At 46.0% G+C, this 19,200-nt stretch overlaps 1 protein-coding gene across 8 annotated transcripts in view; it reads left to right on the top strand.

Moving 5' to 3' along the window:
* The window catches only part of DGKG (diacylglycerol kinase gamma), a 216,003-nt gene that overhangs the window by 176,262 nt on the left and 20,541 nt on the right, over positions 1–19,200 (top strand). For 6 of the 8 annotated variants that reach the window (XM_067034176.1, XM_059063714.2, XM_067034174.1 and 3 more), the window contains 2 exons: positions 14,443–14,563; positions 16,826–16,886. In XM_067034176.1, coding sequence (XP_066890277.1) covers positions 14,443–14,563; positions 16,826–16,886 — 182 coding nt within the window. The remainder of the gene's footprint in view (positions 1–14,442; positions 14,564–16,825; positions 16,887–19,200) is intronic. The other 2 variants (XM_067034179.1, XM_067034178.1) reach the window with 1 other exon arrangement.

Below are 19,200 nucleotides of genomic sequence, written 5' to 3'. Positions count from 1 at the left end.
AACACACCAGTCATTCCTCTGCAACAGTGGCAGGCCTACAGAGAGACTCTGCTCTGCTTTTCACAGGAAATCACAGCTTTGTCACTCAGTCCCTCAAGCACCCACGTTGGAATCAACATGCCCCAAACTCAGATGAGGCATTCTCTTCTCCCTCTTTACACACCCTCCCCCTTCTTCTAAAGCCAGTTGCCCACATCCCCACGTTCCCTGCCTTGTTGTTGGCATCACCTGTTGCCCAAGCTAGAGACCCAGAGTCATGCATTTCCTGTCACAGCGGCTCATGGAACTCTCCTGTAATTATTTACTCACGTGGTGTCTCTCCCACCCAATGTGAGCTCCTCGGCTCCAGATATCATAGTTCCTTCTATATCCCTGTGCCTGGCATGGTCTCTGAGACCTTGAAAGAGCTTATTAATATTAGTTGACCAAAAGCACCCAGGGTCAGGGGCACCTGGAGCAGTAAGATAGGGAACCGTGTTTGATGGGATGAAATTTGTGTGTGTGATATTCTTGAGCAATGTTCCAGAGCTGCTGTGCCAGCATCAGCCTGTACAGGAGGCCAGGAGGTCTGCCTTCCATCCTCACTGGTCCCTTCTCCAAGCCCCTATGTGTTCCCAGCTGCCTCTACATCATGCAGTCCCTCCGTACCTGTCAGGGTTGCCTGCTGGACTCTGCGGGTTAGGCTAGGTGTGTTTTTGCAGCTTCCAAATCAAGGCCACGCAACCTGATTCTCAGATGCCTGTTTCTGTAGAAACTATGGTGTTTTCTATGTAGTACTGAAATCCCAGAATCACTGGTCTCTTCAAAATTTAGATATCCTTTTGTTCCCTAGATAAGGAGAGGGAGAACCATCAAGGTGAAGTGGCTGGCCCTTGGCCAAACCCGGACTGAAATGCAGGTCTTTTAGTTCACACAGGCCAGCCTTCTGTCCACTAGAGCAGAGGTTGGCAAGCTTTTCCTGTAAAGGACCACATAGTAACTCTTAAAATAGTTAGGCTTTGTGGGCCATGCAGTCTCGGCTGCAACTGCTTGCCTCCAACCACTCAGCGTGAAAGCGGCCATAGACCACAATGCAAGCGAATGGGTCCTAGTCCCCCTTTATTTGCACAAACAAGCAGCAGGCTGGGTTTGGCCCTCGAGCCGTGGTTTGCCCATTCCTGCACTAGAACCTCACGTGGTCCACAGCCAGCAGCAAGGGCATCACCTGAGAGTGTCAGAATGTAGGCCAAACCTCCTGAAACTCAATGTGCCTGTCCGCAAGATCCCCTGGTGATGGAACACTTACTCAAGTTTGAAAAGCACTGCACTGGTGGGCCTGGCTGCTCCCCCTGAGGATGATGCCAAGAAGATACTTTATAGATTAGAAAAATGAGGCCTAGGGAGATTAATTGACCAGTCCAAGGTCACACAAACTGGAGGACCTGGGACTAGAGCCCAAGTCCTAGTATTTCACACCTGGAATTCTTTCTGTACTCACCAGACCACCCACCCCAGCCTCCCCATTTCTGCCTGTCCCTGACCCAACCCGCGTTTACTAGAAGTTCAAGTGAAGCGATCCTTCATTCTTCCCCAGCTGACTTGTGAATCAGGAGGACTCTGCCTCCAGCTGAGTGCCCCCCCCCACACCCCGCCAAGACTGGGAGGGGTGGGTGAGGCAGAATAGGGCCTCCGGAAGCTCTTCCACATCTGCAGAGGGAAACTTGCTCATACAGGTTCAAGCTAGAGTTAAACTCCAACTGAATTCCTGCCTTAGGAGGTTTGTTGCTCAAAATAGAACCAAGGAAACGTTCATTTTTCACATGCAGAAGAAACTTCTAGACTGGCTGTCTGGCAGGCCTAGACATCTTAGATTTTTCCCTCTTCTGCTTGCCCCATCTTGACCCACCACCAGCTCTTGTTCCCCTGTAGCAGCTTTAATATCTGGCACCTCCTAAGACCCAGCCCACAGCAAAACTCCATACTGGCCACACGCTCTGCACAGCCTGTGCTTCTTGATCTGCTTTTAAGTCGTGCAAGAAGTGCTTCATCTTCTTAATTAATCAATAAATTTGTATTGGGCTGTTGTTTACTGAGCACTTATTTATGGGCCAAGCTGTTGCCTATTTAATGATTTAATTATTTAATCTATTTTATGGCTGACGCTAATGGGGTTAAGTGACTGGCCGAAGAATACAGATGATACCCAGTAGAGCTGATTCAGACCTGCCTTCAAGTGCTCCAGGTGCTATAGAGGGTGCAAGCACCAGTGTGACATGGTTCCAACCTCCAGCAGATCCCAGTCTAATGTAAGAAATATATGTAGAACGATCATGTTACCACTGGCATGATAGGCAAGCGCCACGGAGTGGGAGAAACAGAGTATGGTTAGAGCGTGGGGAGTAAGGAAAGGAGGGGCTTTCCTTAGGGACTCAATCCCCAGCTGCCCAGCACTGTGCCAGGCACCTAGGAGGTGATCAATAAATATCTGATATATGACTGACTGAATGAATGAATGAATGAACGAACAAGATAGAATGCATGTGTGCCAGTACTTGAAGCTGGAAAGGATTGGAAAGGACAGAATGAGAGAAGAGGCACATGAACTAGAGCATTAGCACACAGAAATAGCAAAGGGGAAGACTGGAAACGTAGAGACCCTTGAGCAATGTGCCATGGAGTTTGTATATGATCCTTTGAATAATGGGAAGAGATGAAGGGTTTTAAGCCAAGAGCAATAGGATGAGAGCAGCACGCAGTCTGGATTCAAGGAAAAGGAAAGGAACTGGCAGCAAGGAGGCCAGTTAGGAGGCTGGTGCAGAACACAGGCTTACAACTCTGAGGTCTTGAATAGGAGTCAGTGGCACAAGAGGAAAAATGGACAAAAGCCAAAAGGAAGTGGGGGACAGACAAAGGGGACACTACCGTGTGGATGATGCCTCCCTCCCCGCAAACCACCCAACAGGGTCCCCGCTTCTTCTGCCCACAAGCTCAGCCCCTCTCCTGTCTGCCTCCACCCCAAAGCCCTCCCCATTACCAGTGGCTGCTGTTGGCAGAATGGGTGCCTTAAGCGGGGCCCTGTGTCTTTTCCACCTCCGGCCTGCAGCCAGCACGCATCTCTTCCCATTTTCCGGACAATTCGTCCAACACTTGTTAAGCACCTACTTGAATTTAGCACCATATGCTAGAAATATTTTGCATTCATCATCTCGTTTCAGTCCCGTACAACACCCCTGAGAGACACTTTATAATTAGAAAAATGAAGCCCAGGGAGGTTAATTGACCTGTCCAAGCCCACACTAATTGGTGGATCTGGGACTAGAGCCAAGTCCAAGTATACCAAACCTGGCATTCTTTCCATTCACACCACAGTACCCTCCGCTACCTCCTTATTTCTGGTTGATCTTGACTCAACAACCAGAAAGTCACAACTATCCTTTAGCTTTGCCTTTCTGGGTGTGTGCGTCCCTCTGAGCTGTGATTCATTTGGTGGGTGTAGCTCTCTGTAATGTACCTTATGTGTGTCATGCCTGAGACTCAGGCTTGAGTTGAACTGGAAGATTTCACCACTAATTGATTGATTCTATTATATACACTGTATGTGGAATTGAAGCTTCTTGAGCTCAGTGGGCAAAGTAATGCCAGATAATAAACCAACTAGTATTTCACCTTCAGGCCAAGAGAGTCGGCATTCCATTTAACAAGAAGTCTCCCCTGCGAGGAGCTGAGGATAGGATCACCCCACACCACGCCCCCTTCCTTGCACTGAGAGGCCCCACCATGCCAAGATGTTTGGTCTCTGCATTGAGTCCTTTATTCAGAGCTTATTTGGGGGGTCAGGCTGGCCTTGGTTTGAATTCCAACGTTACCATATGCCAGCTTTGTGACATTAAGCAAGTTCCTCAACCTCTCTGAGCCTCAAGATTTTTTTTTTTTTATGTTGGGATAATAGTGTCTATCCAACAGAGTTGTCACAAAGATTAAAAACAATAAAGCTGACAAAGCTCTAGGCCTGGCCTGGAGTCTGTGTGCAGTAACAGTCATTCTCTTCATATCCTCATTGGGACCACCAGGTCAAGATTCCTGTAGCTCCACTGCCTCCCATGCCTTATGGGATATTCTCACTCTTGGTCTTTCTCAGAGGCATCATGATGATGTCAGACCCTCCCTTCAGAGCCATTTCAGGAGACCATTTCTTCCGGGGAAATTCCCCACCACACAACTCCACCAGCACACTGCCCCTCCCCTTCTGAAGCACCTGGCCCTTAGGCATGGAGGGGATTAGGAGCCCCCCTCCCCCAACGTACCGAGCCTTCATCAGAGCCCTGCCAAACCCGGGAAAGAGAAAGCCACGCAGAATAGAGCCCCCACCGCACAAGCAGGCTTTCAGGAACCAGCCACAATGGTCATTGTGAGCACAAACTCACCCTTCCTCTTGCCTCAGTGTAGGGCTGCACAGAATGTTCTGTCTTCGGCACGGTGTGAGAAGCGGCAAGGCCTGCTGCCAACGTACTCTTGACCCAGCCGGGCAGGAAACCCAGCCTCCACCTTTGTTGGAAGAGCTCAAACCAAACTCAAGGATAGAATGCCCTCACCCCCCATCAAGGAAACATAGGCCCAGCGGAGGAAAGTGACTGGCCCAAGGTCATACAACTAGACAGCTAGAGCTGAGGCAGAAACCCCGGCCCCTGCCCTCTGGGCCAACACATTTCCTCTCCCCTCCACCCTGCAGCCCCTCTCCTCCTCAGAAAGCAGTGGCTCTGGGCTGCTTTTCCTTCCCGTTTCCATCTGCATCATCCAGAGTCCAAGACCACTCAGTACCCTCTGGCCACTTTTATGCCCTGATGGAGCTTTACAGACCCCTGGGAGTGGAAGATACCTGCAAACCAGTGTGACGAGGACACAAAGGAAATGCCCGTCAGAAGGGGTGCCCAGCTGGACCAGGGGTGTCAAAGCCATGCCTGTAAGGTCTCCAGATCCTCCTCTGCATCCTCATTGCTCAGCCCAGGAACAAGGGAAAGCCACTAGGCCCGTTGTGGGATTGTATCTCTCTCTCTCTCTCTCTCTCTCTCTCTCTCTCTCTCTCTCACACACACACACACACACACACACACACACACACACACACACACGAACACAAAGGCAGGGAAAGGAAAGGAACGAAAGAACTCATTTCCAAGTAAAAGCTCCCTGTTTTAAAGGGAAAAAGTTGAAATAGGGATGCTTCTCTTGCCAGGAGGGACAGTCACGCTAAAATCTCAAGGTCATGGAATCTCTGCTCCTCTTTTCCTCAGTGCCCTTCTCCTCTTTCTTTTCCTACCCTCCCCCCCAATCTTCTCCTCTCCCTCCTCTTCCTCCTGGACTACCTCCTCTGGATTACATTGATTACCATCTGCAGAAAGCCACGGACTTACTATGTAGCAAACACAATTTCCTGAGGACCACCCTTTCTAAAGAAACATAAAATCACAATGACAGCCTCTGTTTCTTGAGAGCCTCTGTGTGCTCTCTGTGCAGGCTCTGGATGGCATCACTTCTAAACCTCATCAGCAACCCTGCCAGTGAGGTTACTAGACCTACATTTTCCTGATAAAAGACAGACTCAGAGAGGCTAAGCGACTTCTCCCACAGTAATAGAAGTAGTGAGCTCCAAACAGTAGGCACTCTGACCTAAGTCTGTCCAAAGCCCGTGCTCTGTGCTTCACAGCTTGGCTCACAGTAGAACGTTCTTTACGCTGGGTTTACAGAACGCCAGGAAGTGAGCCCCCTGCCTGCTCCATTTACCGTCAAGGAGCCCTCTGACTTTATGCTGTGTCTGAGTTAGGATCTCTAGGGAAAGCACTGGTCATAGATTACCCTTCAGATAAGCTATGATTGGGATACCTGAGGGCCTGGTGCTTTGAAAGGCCAGGTGGAAACGTGGCAGGTAAGTTACAGCCTTCCTTCCTTACTCACCTTTTTGTGCCCAAGGAAGCCCCAAAGCCCCCTCCATCGCCATCTCCCCACCCCCAGCCTGTTTTCAGGCTGCCATGCTTCTAAGCTGGCTTTGAAGCTCTCTAGCTGGGAGCAGCCTTTCATCTGCACAGACCAGACCCAGTGGGAAGCTTAGGTGGGCTGATCAGTGCCCGGCTTTGTTGGGCTCTGGGTTCCTGAGCCACCAAGGGCACGTGGCCTATCTCCATGGAAATCTGGAGGCAGGAGAGGAGCCCAAGGTGACGCCTACCACTGGCTTGGTAGGCCAAGTCTGCCAGCTACCACTCACCCGTCCAGAACATGGGGGCCAAACCTGGCCCACTGCAGGGCAGAGTGGGGTTGCATCCTTGCTTTCTGAGGCGAGTAAGAAGTTCCCACAGCCCCTCCCCGTGCATGCCAGCTTCTCAGTAGCCCAGTGATAAGGGACATTCCTAATTGCTGTTTACTGAGCACCTTCACATTCTTTATTTCTTTTGTCCTCAAAGTAACCCATGATGTAGGCTTTATTATTGTCCCTCTTATGGGCAGGGACGTTGTGGGGGAGAATTTTGTTCATATGTTGAAGCCCTTATCCCCAGTACCCAGGAATGTGGTTCTGTTCGGAGACAGAGACTGTAAAGAGGTGATTAAGTTTAAATGAGGCAGTTAGGGTGGACCCTACTCCCATCTGATTGGTGTCCTTACAGGAAGAGGACATTTGGGCACAGAGAGAGGCACCGGAGATGCGCGTGCACAGAGGAAGGGCTGTGTGAAGGGGAAGCCAGGGGTGGCCATCTGCAAAGCCAGGAGAAGGGCTTCAGAAGAAGCCAGCCCTGGCCTTCCAGCCTCTAGAGCCGTGAAGGAATAGATTTGTGTTGGTTAAGCCACCCAGCCTGTGGGATTTGTTATGGCAGCCCTAGCGAACTAACAGACTCAGAGAAAACAAATGCCCTGCCCTGTATGGACACAGCCATTGAGCTGTTAGCCCCAAACTCAAGAACTTGTGCAGAGTTTCTGAGCTTTTTCCTTTATCCCTGTGATGCCGTATTTGTCTGTCAGAGGCCACGTATGAAGTAGTGAGAAATTTTTGCATTTTGAATTAATCAGATACATACCCCTGTCAGTCAAAGCTTCAGAGCAGCATTAGCTGACTGGTGTTACCTGCTGAACTTATAGGATTCTAGCCCAAAGTAAGCACAGACACCAAACACCTCAGTCCACCTGTGCTGCTGTAACCCAGGTAAAGGGGCAGAGCCCACAGGTTTTATTATGTCACGCAGCTGCTCTTGGGTATGGGGTGGCCTTCCTCACCGCTGGGATGGGATGGCTCAGAAGCTTTCTGGTGCCATCACATAGTCAGGGTTTCAGCACCTCCACTGAGGCTTGCTTGATTCCGGGTGTAGCCCATTGCAGCCCTCAGACCTGAACCCTGGAGTGCTGATAGAAGGGGAAGCAGGGTGGGAGTGAGATTGAGGGTAGCAAAGCACCCAGCTAGGCTAAGGATCTCCCATGCTTCTCCAGGGCACCACAAGCAAGGAGCCCAAATCATGACACCCACATCATATCCATTACATCTTAAAGGACTGAATGTTCATTAATGTGTACCAGCAGCCAAGATGAGTATGAGCATAAAAATTATGCCTTGGGCTTCCCTGGTGGCGCAGTGGTTGAGAATCCGCCTGCCGATGCAGGGGACACGGGTTCGTGCCCCGGTCCGGGAAGATCCCACGTGCCGCGGAGCAACTAAGCCCGTGAGCCATGGCCGCTGAGCCTGCGCGTCCGGAGCCTGTGCTCCGCAATGGGAGAGGCCACAACAGTGAGAGGCCCGCATACCGCAAAAAAAAAAAAAAAAAAAAAAAAAAATTATGCCTTAAAGAAGAGAGGTGAAAACCAGACTGGGTCATCATTATCTGTTATATGCAGATTAAACGAGTTAATTCGTGGAAAAGGAAAACCTGTTACCCAGTTTAATCTAAGTAAGTTGTCATCATTATTATTAATCATTACATTTTTCCTCTTTCAGGCTAAACCCGTCAAGGTCTTTGGCACTAAAGCATGTATCTTATTCAATTTATTCAACAAACATTTATTGGGAGCCTTCTATATGCCAAGGGCTGGGCTAGTTGCTAAGGATTCAGAGATAAACAAAACAAGAACACATCCCTGCCTTCAGCTCGGTGGTGCGTCCAGAAACAGTTGTCGTTGGGTGAGATCCACTGAGCGGAGGAGAAGGAAAAAGCACACTGCCTGGAGTGTCCCGGGAGGATAAACAGGAGTTCTCCAGGCAGAGGGATACCTGTGCTGGGAACAGGGCCAGATAGCGAATGACCTTGCATGCCTCACTAAGAACTGAGATGTTGTCCTTGGGCTTCCCGAGGGTTTAAACAAGGCAGATGTGCCCCTTAAATAGGAGCGCTCCGCCAGCCTTTACCTATTGGCACTGAGCTCCACCCCCTCCTCCAGACTGTGGGAAGGTCTAAAGAAATAAAAGCAAAATGGGGCTGAGATCAAAGTGGGAGAAGGAACAGAGTCAGGGAAGAGTCTAAAGGAAGAAAAACAGTTGGAGCAGGATGCCCACTTCATCTAAAGCTCGCCTGGATTTACGGCCTTTGTGTGGAGGTGTGAAACCATGAGGAACACTGAAGATTGTTAAAGGTGTTTTAACCTGAATACTATGGTCTGGACTCTTGTACACAGCTCTAAGAAGGTAGACAGACAGATAGACTGTTGGGAGTTGCCAGGGTGAATGTGGCAGAAAAGGAAGGTGAAACTAATATGTTTTTGGAGCCCACTCTGTGCCAGGCACTTTAACATACACCTCTGCCATTTAATCTCATAACCACACTTTGAGGTCAGTATTATTATTCCTAACGTCTCCTTTTCAAGTGAAGAAGCTCTGGATCAGAACAGTCAGGAAGTAACTTGTTTATATTCTTCACTCTACCTGCTGCACATGTATGTTTTGGGCAGTTTTATTGCCTAAGGCTCAAGTTCTCCAACTTGATTCTGAGTGTGTCTCAGAATCTTCCAGAGGGCTTGTTAGAACACAGACTGCCAGACCCAACCTCCTGTGTTTCTGATGCAGTAGATCTGGGTGAGGCCTGAGGATTTCCGTTTCTAACGAGTTTCCAGGTGATGCTGATACCACGCTCTGAGAACCACTGGCCTATGGGGATGATCTACCCAATAACCTAGACCAGCAGTTCCCAAACTGTCTGCATTTTGGAATCGCCTGGGGAATCTTTAAATCAGCTAGGCGAATACTGATGCCTAGCTCCCAGGCCCATGCATTCTTTTTCTTTGTTCTTTAATTGAAGTGGTGTTGATTTACAGTGTTTCAGGTGTACAGCAAAGTGATTCTGTTATGCATAATATATACATATATATATATTCTTTTTCAGATTCTTTTCCATTATAGGTTATTCCAAGATATTGAATACAGTTCCCTGTGCTATACAGTAGGAAGCCCACACATTCTGATTTAACTGGTATGGGGGCAACCTGGATATTATTATTTTTACCCCCCACCCCAGGTAATTCTAACATGCAGCAAAGTTGAGGAACCGCTGACCTAGCCGCACTTCTCCTTGACTCTGTTCCCTATCACCCTTTCCTTCAGCTGCCCACCACTGGGGCCACAGGTAGAACTTGTCATCCTAGCGCCACCCACAGCACATCCTCCCAAACCTTTCTCCCACTGTCTCAGAACACCTGCTCCTGGAACTTATCAAGTCTCTCACTTGGCTTCTCCCTTTTCACCTAGTCCGTCATCTCCTTCCCTGTTCAACCTAGACCCTGTGGTACAGTAATTACTGCAACCATCTCTTGCCCACAGCAACACATCAACCACCCTGTTCTTTCTTTGACCATATGTGTCTACCTGGGAAAGTTTGAGGAGGAATATCTAAATCAAAATGCAGGCATGGAAGTCCAGGGAGGCTTCTTGAAGTTGACGGTGCTTGAGCTAGGTTTTGATGAGCAAGTAAAAGTGGAAGAGGGCATTTCAAGCAGGGGTACGGCATGGGTAGAGGTATAAAAGAGAGAAACAGTAGGGTTTATTGGGGAGCTAAGTGTTGTTGTATATGTCTGGAGCAGGAACTTAGCCCTACTATGTCAGGAAATAAGAGTACAGAGGCAGCCTCTTGTCAGATGGGGGTGGGTCTTGGGCATCATGAAGCCAGGGAACTTACATCTTTCAAGTATGGACAGCAGTTGATAGGTTTTTTAAATGACTTTTGAATTATAACAGTGATATATACTTATAGAACATGCAAAACAGTTAGAAAAGCATAAAGTAGAAAATAATAATCACTTTTAATCTAATTACCCAGAACTCACAACTCTTTAAGATTTTAGGGGAATTTGTTCTTTTCTTCCATGCATGTTCTTATATAGTTGAGAACATGCTGTGGAAGTAAGTTTATATCCTGCCTTCACACTTAAAGTTATAACATATACATATTTAGTGTTTTTGAAATCTGTAAACATTTTAATAGCAGTGTAAAATTCTTATTCTCATATAAGTAGAAATGGGGGAGGGGGGAAGTTTCACTGTAATAAATGATGCCACAATATTCATATTTGTATGAACTTAGATTTTTTCAATGGTTTCTTGTGATCAATATCAAGAAAGAAATGAGTCAACAGTGTGAAAGTTTTAGACATTTATTACCAAACTTCTAAAAACTTTTCTGCCAGTTTACACTCTGATCATAGGTATGAAAGCATGCACGTTTCATCTTCCCTTCCCAGTGCCTGGTGTCATGGTTGGTTCCACTGAAGGGTTTTTGCTGTGGAGGTGACAAAAGCAGATGTGCATTTATAAAATCCCATACTGGAGGCTGAATCAAGTGTACCAGATTGGAACTGCTATCGCTGTCCTTGCTGTTCCGCCTTTGCTTCCACATTCTCCTGTTCCTATGTTCCCATTCTTCCCCTTTTTTCTTTCTTGGAGGAAGTGTTTGCTGCACACAGAGCACTGCACAAGACCTTGTTACCAGGAGCAGTACTGAAAGGCCTAGCTCTGTGGTTGCAACAAGTTGGTGCCCAGCCCAGAGACCCTCTTTTTATAGTTCTATGAAAAAAAAAAAATCTCTAGATAGTAATTCTCACTAGGGAGAGATACTTTTTATATTTTCCAATGACATTGCCAAGTGAGTTTATTGATAAATTAATTTCCTTGTGCATCCAGTGACTATCCAGTCCTACACACAATCAACCCTGTCCCTGGAATGTCCTTCCTCTTTCTCCTTCTTAACCCAGCAAATTACCTTGGCATTCATCCTTCAAGACCTTCCTTAAACGTCTGTGACAATTCCTTCCATACCTTGCCCAGTCATAATCGGTTACTCAGGCCTCCTTTTTCCTATAGTTCACTGACAACATTTTCTACACCTAACGTTTTTCCTCCCTCTTGGCCAAGAGTCCTTCAAGAGTTGAACATTCTGCATTCCCAGTTCTTAACACAGTGTCTGGCACTTGGTTGCCATCAGTAACTGTTGAATGATTGAGTGAGTGAATTAATGGGTTCCTGTTTTGCTAAGGTACCTGGACATTTCATCTTAAATACAAATGAATAAGAATGTAGAGACAATATGGAGATGATATGAATTGCCAAACCACACTCTGAATCATTGGTGCCTAAGGTAAAGCAGACACGTGGCATATCAGATGTCCTGATCCTGGATTCTAAGTTCTGAACATTAAATGTTCTGTGTGCCTGGACATCAACTTGTGCTCTGTTCTGTTTCATTTTAACTCCAGAATTAGTTTCTGCATAAGTATCTGTGTGCTAGAGGTAGTACAGGGAATTGAGTGATGCCAGAATTTCCCAAAATAACTAACAGGGATACCTATACAACTGTTTCTAGGTATCACACAAAAGAAGAGTCTCATGGTCCAATACGTTTGGGAAACAAAGTTGAATATATTTCCTTACTGCAGAACTTCCTTGTAGGCATTTTAGTAAGTTGAAAGATCATTTAGGCAGTGGTAGAGAAACAGAACAGCCAGCAAGTCTTCCTTCAGTAGTAACAGGAGTCCTCCTAGCCTCTTCATGCCAGGGAAGAGTCAGAGTACAAATTCAAAGGCCGAATGGTGAAACATAGAAGATCCTAGCCCCTCCCCCTGCACTTATCTCCCGGGTCCCACATTTGTGTAAACCCCTGCCCCTACCCACCCCCCATACTGATGAGATCAGCCTGCATTATGTCTCTTCTAGAGCCAGGAAGCAAGGTAATGTGTGGGAAGTAATAGCTGCAAGGTAATGTGTGGGAAGTGATAACTTTTCCCGTTAAAGCCATTCAGCAGGAAAATTTGTTAAAAGACCAAGACATTGTAAAAGCCGAAACACTTGAGTCTATTAAGTCCCCTGCTTCTTAGAACATTTTGTTACCAGGGAATGTTTCAAGGAGGGAAAACACTGAACTATCACAGCACTGTCAGATACCAAAGCCTGGTACAGAGAGCAACATTTTACAAGACATCTGTCTCTCTGCCAACAGAGCAACTTCTAAAAAGTTCTACCTCTCTTTTCTCCTCCTTTCTCCTACCCCAGTATGACTCCCCCACTCTCCTCACCCCTAAACACACCCTACACGTCTTTCCTCCCTCTCTTTCCCTCCCCTCCCTCCTCCCCCTCCTCCTCCTTTTTCTCCTCCTTCTCCCTCTCATTCACAACCCATATTGATTTCACAGACACTGTAAAATGACACATTAAGCTAAAACTATCCAATGGTTATTCAACACACTTTAGTAAGAAGGGTACTAATTAAGTGACTAGAGGTTTAGACATTTATTGTTTACTGGATCTAAGCTCCTTAAGAGAGCCTGGAGCGTTCTCCTAAACAAACTTAGCCCATTCATGGCTTCTTGTTCCAAATCCGAATGAGATGGAGGGTTTAAGGAGACAGTATCTTTTCACAGTTGTGAAAAAAGGAGTACCAGGGAAGGAGAATGGGAGTGTCAGTGGGTGTAGAGGGGAAAACCATGGGTGTAGAGAGACTAATGCAGTTTTTGTATCTGTTGGCAGCTGATGTCCATTAGTGATCATTAGGTTAGACTTCAGCGACGTTTACACATTTGTGGTCAGCCCAATAGTTTGTTTAACTGTCTTCATTAGAAGTATATCAAGAGGGAGGAGATGTGGGAATATATGTTTATGTACAGCTGATTCACTTTGTTATACAGCAGAAACTACCACACCATTGTAAAGCATTTATACTCCAATAAAGATGTTAAAAAAAAAAAAGTATATCCATCAAGAGACAGTTTTTTAAACAACAGTCTTCTAAACAAAAAAGTAAAGACACAATGCTTGATGTCAGTTTATATATCTCTTGTAAAAATAAAATACAGTGTGTGTGTGTGTGTGTGAAAAAAAAAAGTAAAGACAAACCCAAATATCTCCTTGCCAATCTTAATAAACACTATCGCACTGTATCAGGAGGCACCTTAGAAGACAGAAGCCATCTGTCAAATAAGCAGAAACATTAACATAGAACAATTTTCTAGTTCATGAATATTAATAGGATGTTAGAGATTAGCCACAACCTATGAGAGAATTTCCCCTGCCTTAGTAGGCAAAGAAGGAATGGAAGCTTTTAAAGAATCTGCCTTTTTATTTGCAGATAAAAATCTGCCTTTTTATTTATTTTAAATAAATAAAAGTTGTGTTGTAAGAATGAGTCTTTGGGCCCACCATCAAACCTTAATCCTGCCGTTGCTTTCCCCAGAAATTGGACAGGCACAGTCCAAGCCCCAGGAACTTTGAAAAAAAGGACCTCTTCTAGGTGCTGAATCAGAAGCAACTGCCACTGTGGGAAGCCATCGATCCTGTGTGACTCTAAGCCTGAGACTAGTATTTTCTATCCCTCTTTTTGTACTATGGACCCAGAATAATCTGGTGTAGGTGAAATATTCTTTTCCTTGGCTCAGATTAGGCACCTGGTGTCCTGAAAGAGGTCACTGACTTCCCCAAGGATGTCCAAGGAGGTTGGCTCACCACTGGCTTACCGCAGGCCAAATTTGAAGTTAATTAAGCATCAGTCATCGTCAGTAGGGCCAAGATGTTATTCAGACATTCAGGGAAGAGAATCTTGATCCAGCTCTGGATAATGACCTTCATCAGCATTCCTTCCTAGCCTAATCCCAAACCAATGTGTCTTTAGCTGCACTGGGGGATTGCATTTCAGAAATAGCTGGTTCATCCTTTATGTTACTCTCCATTTGAAGAGGCTTCTGGATATGTCAGCCTATTCATTGGATGCATGTTAACCTTCTGGATCAAAATCTTTTTTTTTTTACTAGAACTGGGTTTCTGTTTATGAAAAGGTACGTTTATTGACTTCTGGGGAAATTCCCTATTTAGAATGAGGATGAAAATGCTGTTTGGTAGGAGATGAAGGGCTATTGAGAGTTCTGGGTTGGCCATCTAGGGACCAGACCTTCTGGCCCAAACCAAACTGGGAAACAGAGAGATGTGTATGCACTGCTTTTGCTTGTCTCACTCTACAGACCTCAGTGACCAGCTTCTTGAAGTGGTGGGGCTAGAGGGAGCCATGGAAATGGGGCAGATCTACACTGGCCTGAAGAGTGCAGGCAGGAGGCTGGCCCAGTGCTCCTCTGTCTCCATCAGGTATGCTTCCTTATCACCCAGCAGCCCCCCAGTCTCCCCAGCTCCCTGAATATTCTTACAGATAACAACTAGGAAGCCATCTTTAGATTTCAGTGCAGAGAGAGTTGGGTGGGGTAGAAGCTTGATAACATTTCTAAAGAATGTCTGTGGAGACCACTTCCCCCACCAGGTATAACGCAAACATCCAGGACATCAACTAAAGAGCCCCACCACAACCAGTTTGCTGTTCTCTTAGAATGAATTGGTGAGATTCTCTAAATAGGATTGTCATATTATGAGGTCCAGAGAACCAGAGATCCAACTCCTTGCCTTCTTTATCTTTACGAATTGAACTGTTCAGTGCATGCCAGAGGGCACACTTTGACAAAAACCAGGCTCTGTGCTCCACTCTGCTCTTTCTTGGATAGTGGTCTTAGAAATACTTTTATTAGAGTTAGCAATCCCATATACCTTTGTAGAGCTAAACCATCAACCTCAGCAAACCCGTCATAACTGACAAAGAGGATGACAGTTCTTTAGAGTATGGATAACACAGGTCAGCCACTGCAGGTTCCTGAATAGATGGGGTCTAATGGAGGGGATCTTCTGATTCTGGCTGCTTCTGTTTAATAAATGCAACTCGTCACAGATTTTTCTCCACCTGATTATTTCAGGAGTCCTTATTCCTTTCCATTTCCCATTTAATTTCTATAGATCAAATCTATTCGTGTGTCCTGGGGATCTCCTGGAGGGGACCCCCACATGCAGGTTTCCCAAAGTTATTTAAACACAGAACCCTTTTATCCCTTAACCTCTTGGGTGAATGTCCTCAGAGCACATTCAGAGAGACGCTGTTCTCGGTGCCACCCTGCATCCTTCAGAAAGGTCCTCAGAGCTGGTTCCCCGATCTATCCCACTAACCCCCTTTCTTCATGCCCTCTCTGTGTCTCCTCTGTCTGTTCAGTTATTCCCCAAATCTTTGCTTCTCTTCTTCTTTGGGCTGTTGTTGTGCTGGGGACCCTGTTTTCCAGGTTAACCTCTGTAGTTCCTTCTCTGTCCTTTCCCCATGACTCTAACACTGAGTAGGTCCAGTCCGTTAGCACATCTAAGCCATAACATATGTAGACCAGAGAATTTGGTCTCTGAAGAATTTTTTTAAAACATGTATAAGAGATAGGATATTTTCTGTTTCCAGATAGAAATAGAGGGGGTGAGTCAGAAGCCCTAGCCTCCTGGGCATTCGCCAGATACTCTCCTCACTCCCCAAAACCAAAATGCCACTCTCTCCTCTTATTTGTTTTATTATTAGTTTTATTGGTTCTTGTTATTAAATATCCTCAGAGTCAGTCGGAGAATCATCTACATCAAAACACAGCCTGAAAAAAAAAAAAAGAAAGAAACGCAGCCTGCCTCCCTCATTTTATAATTTCAGAAACAGGGCAGATGCCAAACCCAGGTGAGGGCTTTCTGGCCAGTGGGTGGCAGCTGTTCCCTGCCCGCCCAGACCAGAGGCCTCCAAAAGGACCTGCCTTTTCTCCCTCATCTCTCTCCTTTAATAATCCATATGCCAAAGAAGACTTGACCCAAGCAAGAAAGCAATGCTTTCTCCTCTCTCCTCCGCCTACCCATGGGGATCACATTCCCAATGACCTCCTTTCCCAGCTAAGCCAGGTCCACAGTCCATGCAACCGCAGCATCTACTGTTGTTCAGGAGATAAAAGAGGGGATGCTTTAGGACTGGGGGCAAGGCAAGACACACTCGGACCTGAGCTGTACGTCGTTTAAGTGGGAGACGTTACCTCACTGACATGATGCAACTGCTCACTCCACAATGAAACCAGGCCTTTCCCCATTTCATAACCTTTCCCATTTCACAGTGGCATTTTGGCACCATGGACAGCCCTCTGGCTGATCGTTTGACTAAGGATCCACTCAGCTGTGGTGCTTCCATACTTGTTGGCCACTGTTTCCCAGACTCCTGTGGACTTCACTGCTCACCCAGGGCCATGTTTCTCAGAGTAGGGTCTGGGGGTCAAAGCAACAGAATCATCCATAGTGCTTATTAAAACACACACCCCTGGGCCTGGCCCACACCTGTCAAGTCGGGACCCCTGACATGGGCTCAGAAATCTGTTTTCAGCAAGCCCCACCCCTCCAGGAGAGTCTTCAGAACCACTCCTAGGTGGGCAGGGCAGGTCTTCCCACTTCTATTTCCCTGGTGGGGGTAACCCTCATCCTCAGACTCCAAGAAACTCACTGTGCTCTCTGTTCTCGGGGCTCCAGGACGAATAAGCTGCTGCCAATGCAAGTGGACGGAGAGCCCTGGATGCAGCCACCTTGCACGGTAAGTTTTGCCAATCTTTGAGATGAAGGTGAGAAGCTTTATTTTGGGCCCCTTTGGGGCACTGACTTAATATGAAACTCTGAATCTCAGAGTTACAGGAGCTTTGAGAGATCATCTAGCGCAGCTTCTCTTCCACTTTATTCATCCATCCATTCATTTACCTGCCAAGCTATTATTGAATATGTGCTATGTGCCAGCCACTGGGAGACACCAGTTCCAAAACCAGAGGAGATATAGACCCGTTTTCAAAGAGCTTATGGTTCTAGATGGTGAATTCTGAGGCTTCATCTACAGTATCCTTGAGAGCCTCAGCTTGAATCACTCAGTGGGAAGGAACTTACCACCCCAAAAAGAAGACTGTTCCACTGATGAACAAACCTAATCACTAGAAAGTGCTTCTTTATATGGCAGCCAAATTTGCACACTTACCACCAAAGTTCCACCTAGTTGCTGTAACCACTGGGGCTCCTGGGGGAGAATTCCCACAGTGCACAGACATACTGCACCCCAGATGCACCCGCAGCCCCGAGGACCCACCTGAAAGCTCCCCTGAAAGGGTAACCACACGGGTTATCTGTTTTGTTTATGGCATTTCTGTGACCCATATTACCCAGCACCTAGCACTGTGCCTGGTTTGTTTATAGTAGTTGCACAATAATATTAATCTTTGTTTAGCAATGAATAAAGGATTGAACAAACAAAAATCAAGGGAACAACCCTAGTCCCTTATTTACCATACCTTTGTTAGCAGTTTGTTCTCAGAAACCCAGCTAGAAACTGCATGGCAATGAGAAACCACTGTCCTGGTGTTCAGGGCCCAGGGTGTTCACTGGGATACTACATTAGTAAAATCCTCAGTACTATCGTGAGGGTGCAAATCTCAAGACAGAAGTTGTGTTTCTGAGCTTCCTCACTCTAGTGGAGTATTCAGATACCTCGATAACCTGCTATTTGGAGCCCTTCAGAACATCAAGTTGTCTTCTAGAAAAGAAGTTTTCATAAGACAGTTACTAGGTCTGAATTGTAGGTTTATTTCTGTAATTCTTTGTTCCATGTAACTTCTACAAATTGTAAAACTAGTCCCTAGAGAGAGACTTTAGAAATGTCATCTTTTATAAAGGTTATCAAAAGTAGAAGTTTTTCTGCAAAATCTTACCTCAATCTTTTGGTTTCTATGAAGTCTAAGAAAAGGATGAGAACACACTACAGCAAAACCTAGTATCTTACCACCTTGTTAGAGTTGGGAAGGATGGAGGGAATGTGTACTACTTATAATTTTGATGGAGCTGAATTAAGAAACATCTATCCAAGCTCCTCCTGTCTCCTAAAAGGAAGAAAAAAAAAAAGCTGGAAGAAAGCACACCCTCGGCCACCTAGCTCAGTAGTATCTGGAAACTGGACTGCTTTCCTCCAGATCCAAGCACTGGTTTTAAAATAGCCAGATACTCCTTCTATCCCCATGCCACCTTTTAGAGATTACAACTCACTATGAAAAAAAAACTGTGACCCAATGATTTTTATGGTGTTCAGTCTGTGGAAGGTATGTTAGTCAGCTCAGGCTGCCCTAACAAAACACCACAGGCTGGGTGGGTTAAACAACATAGTCTTTGATAGTTCTGGAGGCTGGAAGTCCAAGATGAAGGTGTCAGCAGAGTCGCTTTCTGGTGAGGCCTTTCTTCCTGACTTGCAGACAATGGCCTTCTCACCTTGTCCTTACATGGCCTTTTCACTGTGTGCATTCACTCCTGATGTCTCTTCCTATTATATGGACACCTGTTCTATTGGATTCGGGCCCCCACCCTTATGACTCCATTTAACCTTAATTACCTCCTTAAAGGCCATTTCTCCAAATGCCCTCACATTGGAGGTTAGGGTTTCAACATATGAATTGTGGGGCGTGGAGGTGGGAATGCAATTCGTCCAGCAGCAGAAGGTAACAGAAAGTCATTCTTAAACTTGAAAGAGTTAAAACAAAAGCACCCTTTTTGAATCATTTTCCTGAAGGCACATACTATGAAGTGCTTCCTAATTGAAGGCTTAATGATGGGACAGCACAGCAACAAAAGAACTTTTGGTAAAAATTAAAACCAGTTAAATTAGAATAAAGTAAAAAAAAAAAACCTGTTAAATATGGTTATGCAACTGAATGCAAATGGCAAAAATCATTCTTTGAAAGAGAAGATATATAATGTAAACATTCATAACTTGGATCCCAAACCTAAAGTTATGTTCAACAAGGCTGAAAGCATGTGGGAGACATTGTTGAAAGAATAGTAAAAATGTTCAATTTTTCATTGTCTCTCTTCACTTTGAT

Source organism: Kogia breviceps, chromosome 5 (genome assembly GCF_026419965.1).
Source record: "Kogia breviceps isolate mKogBre1 chromosome 5, mKogBre1 haplotype 1, whole genome shotgun sequence".
Lineage (NCBI taxonomy): Eukaryota > Metazoa > Chordata > Mammalia > Artiodactyla > Physeteridae > Kogia > Kogia breviceps.
The sequence above is the reverse complement of the archived record's forward strand: the minus strand, read 5'-3'. Positions and strand labels throughout refer to the sequence as shown.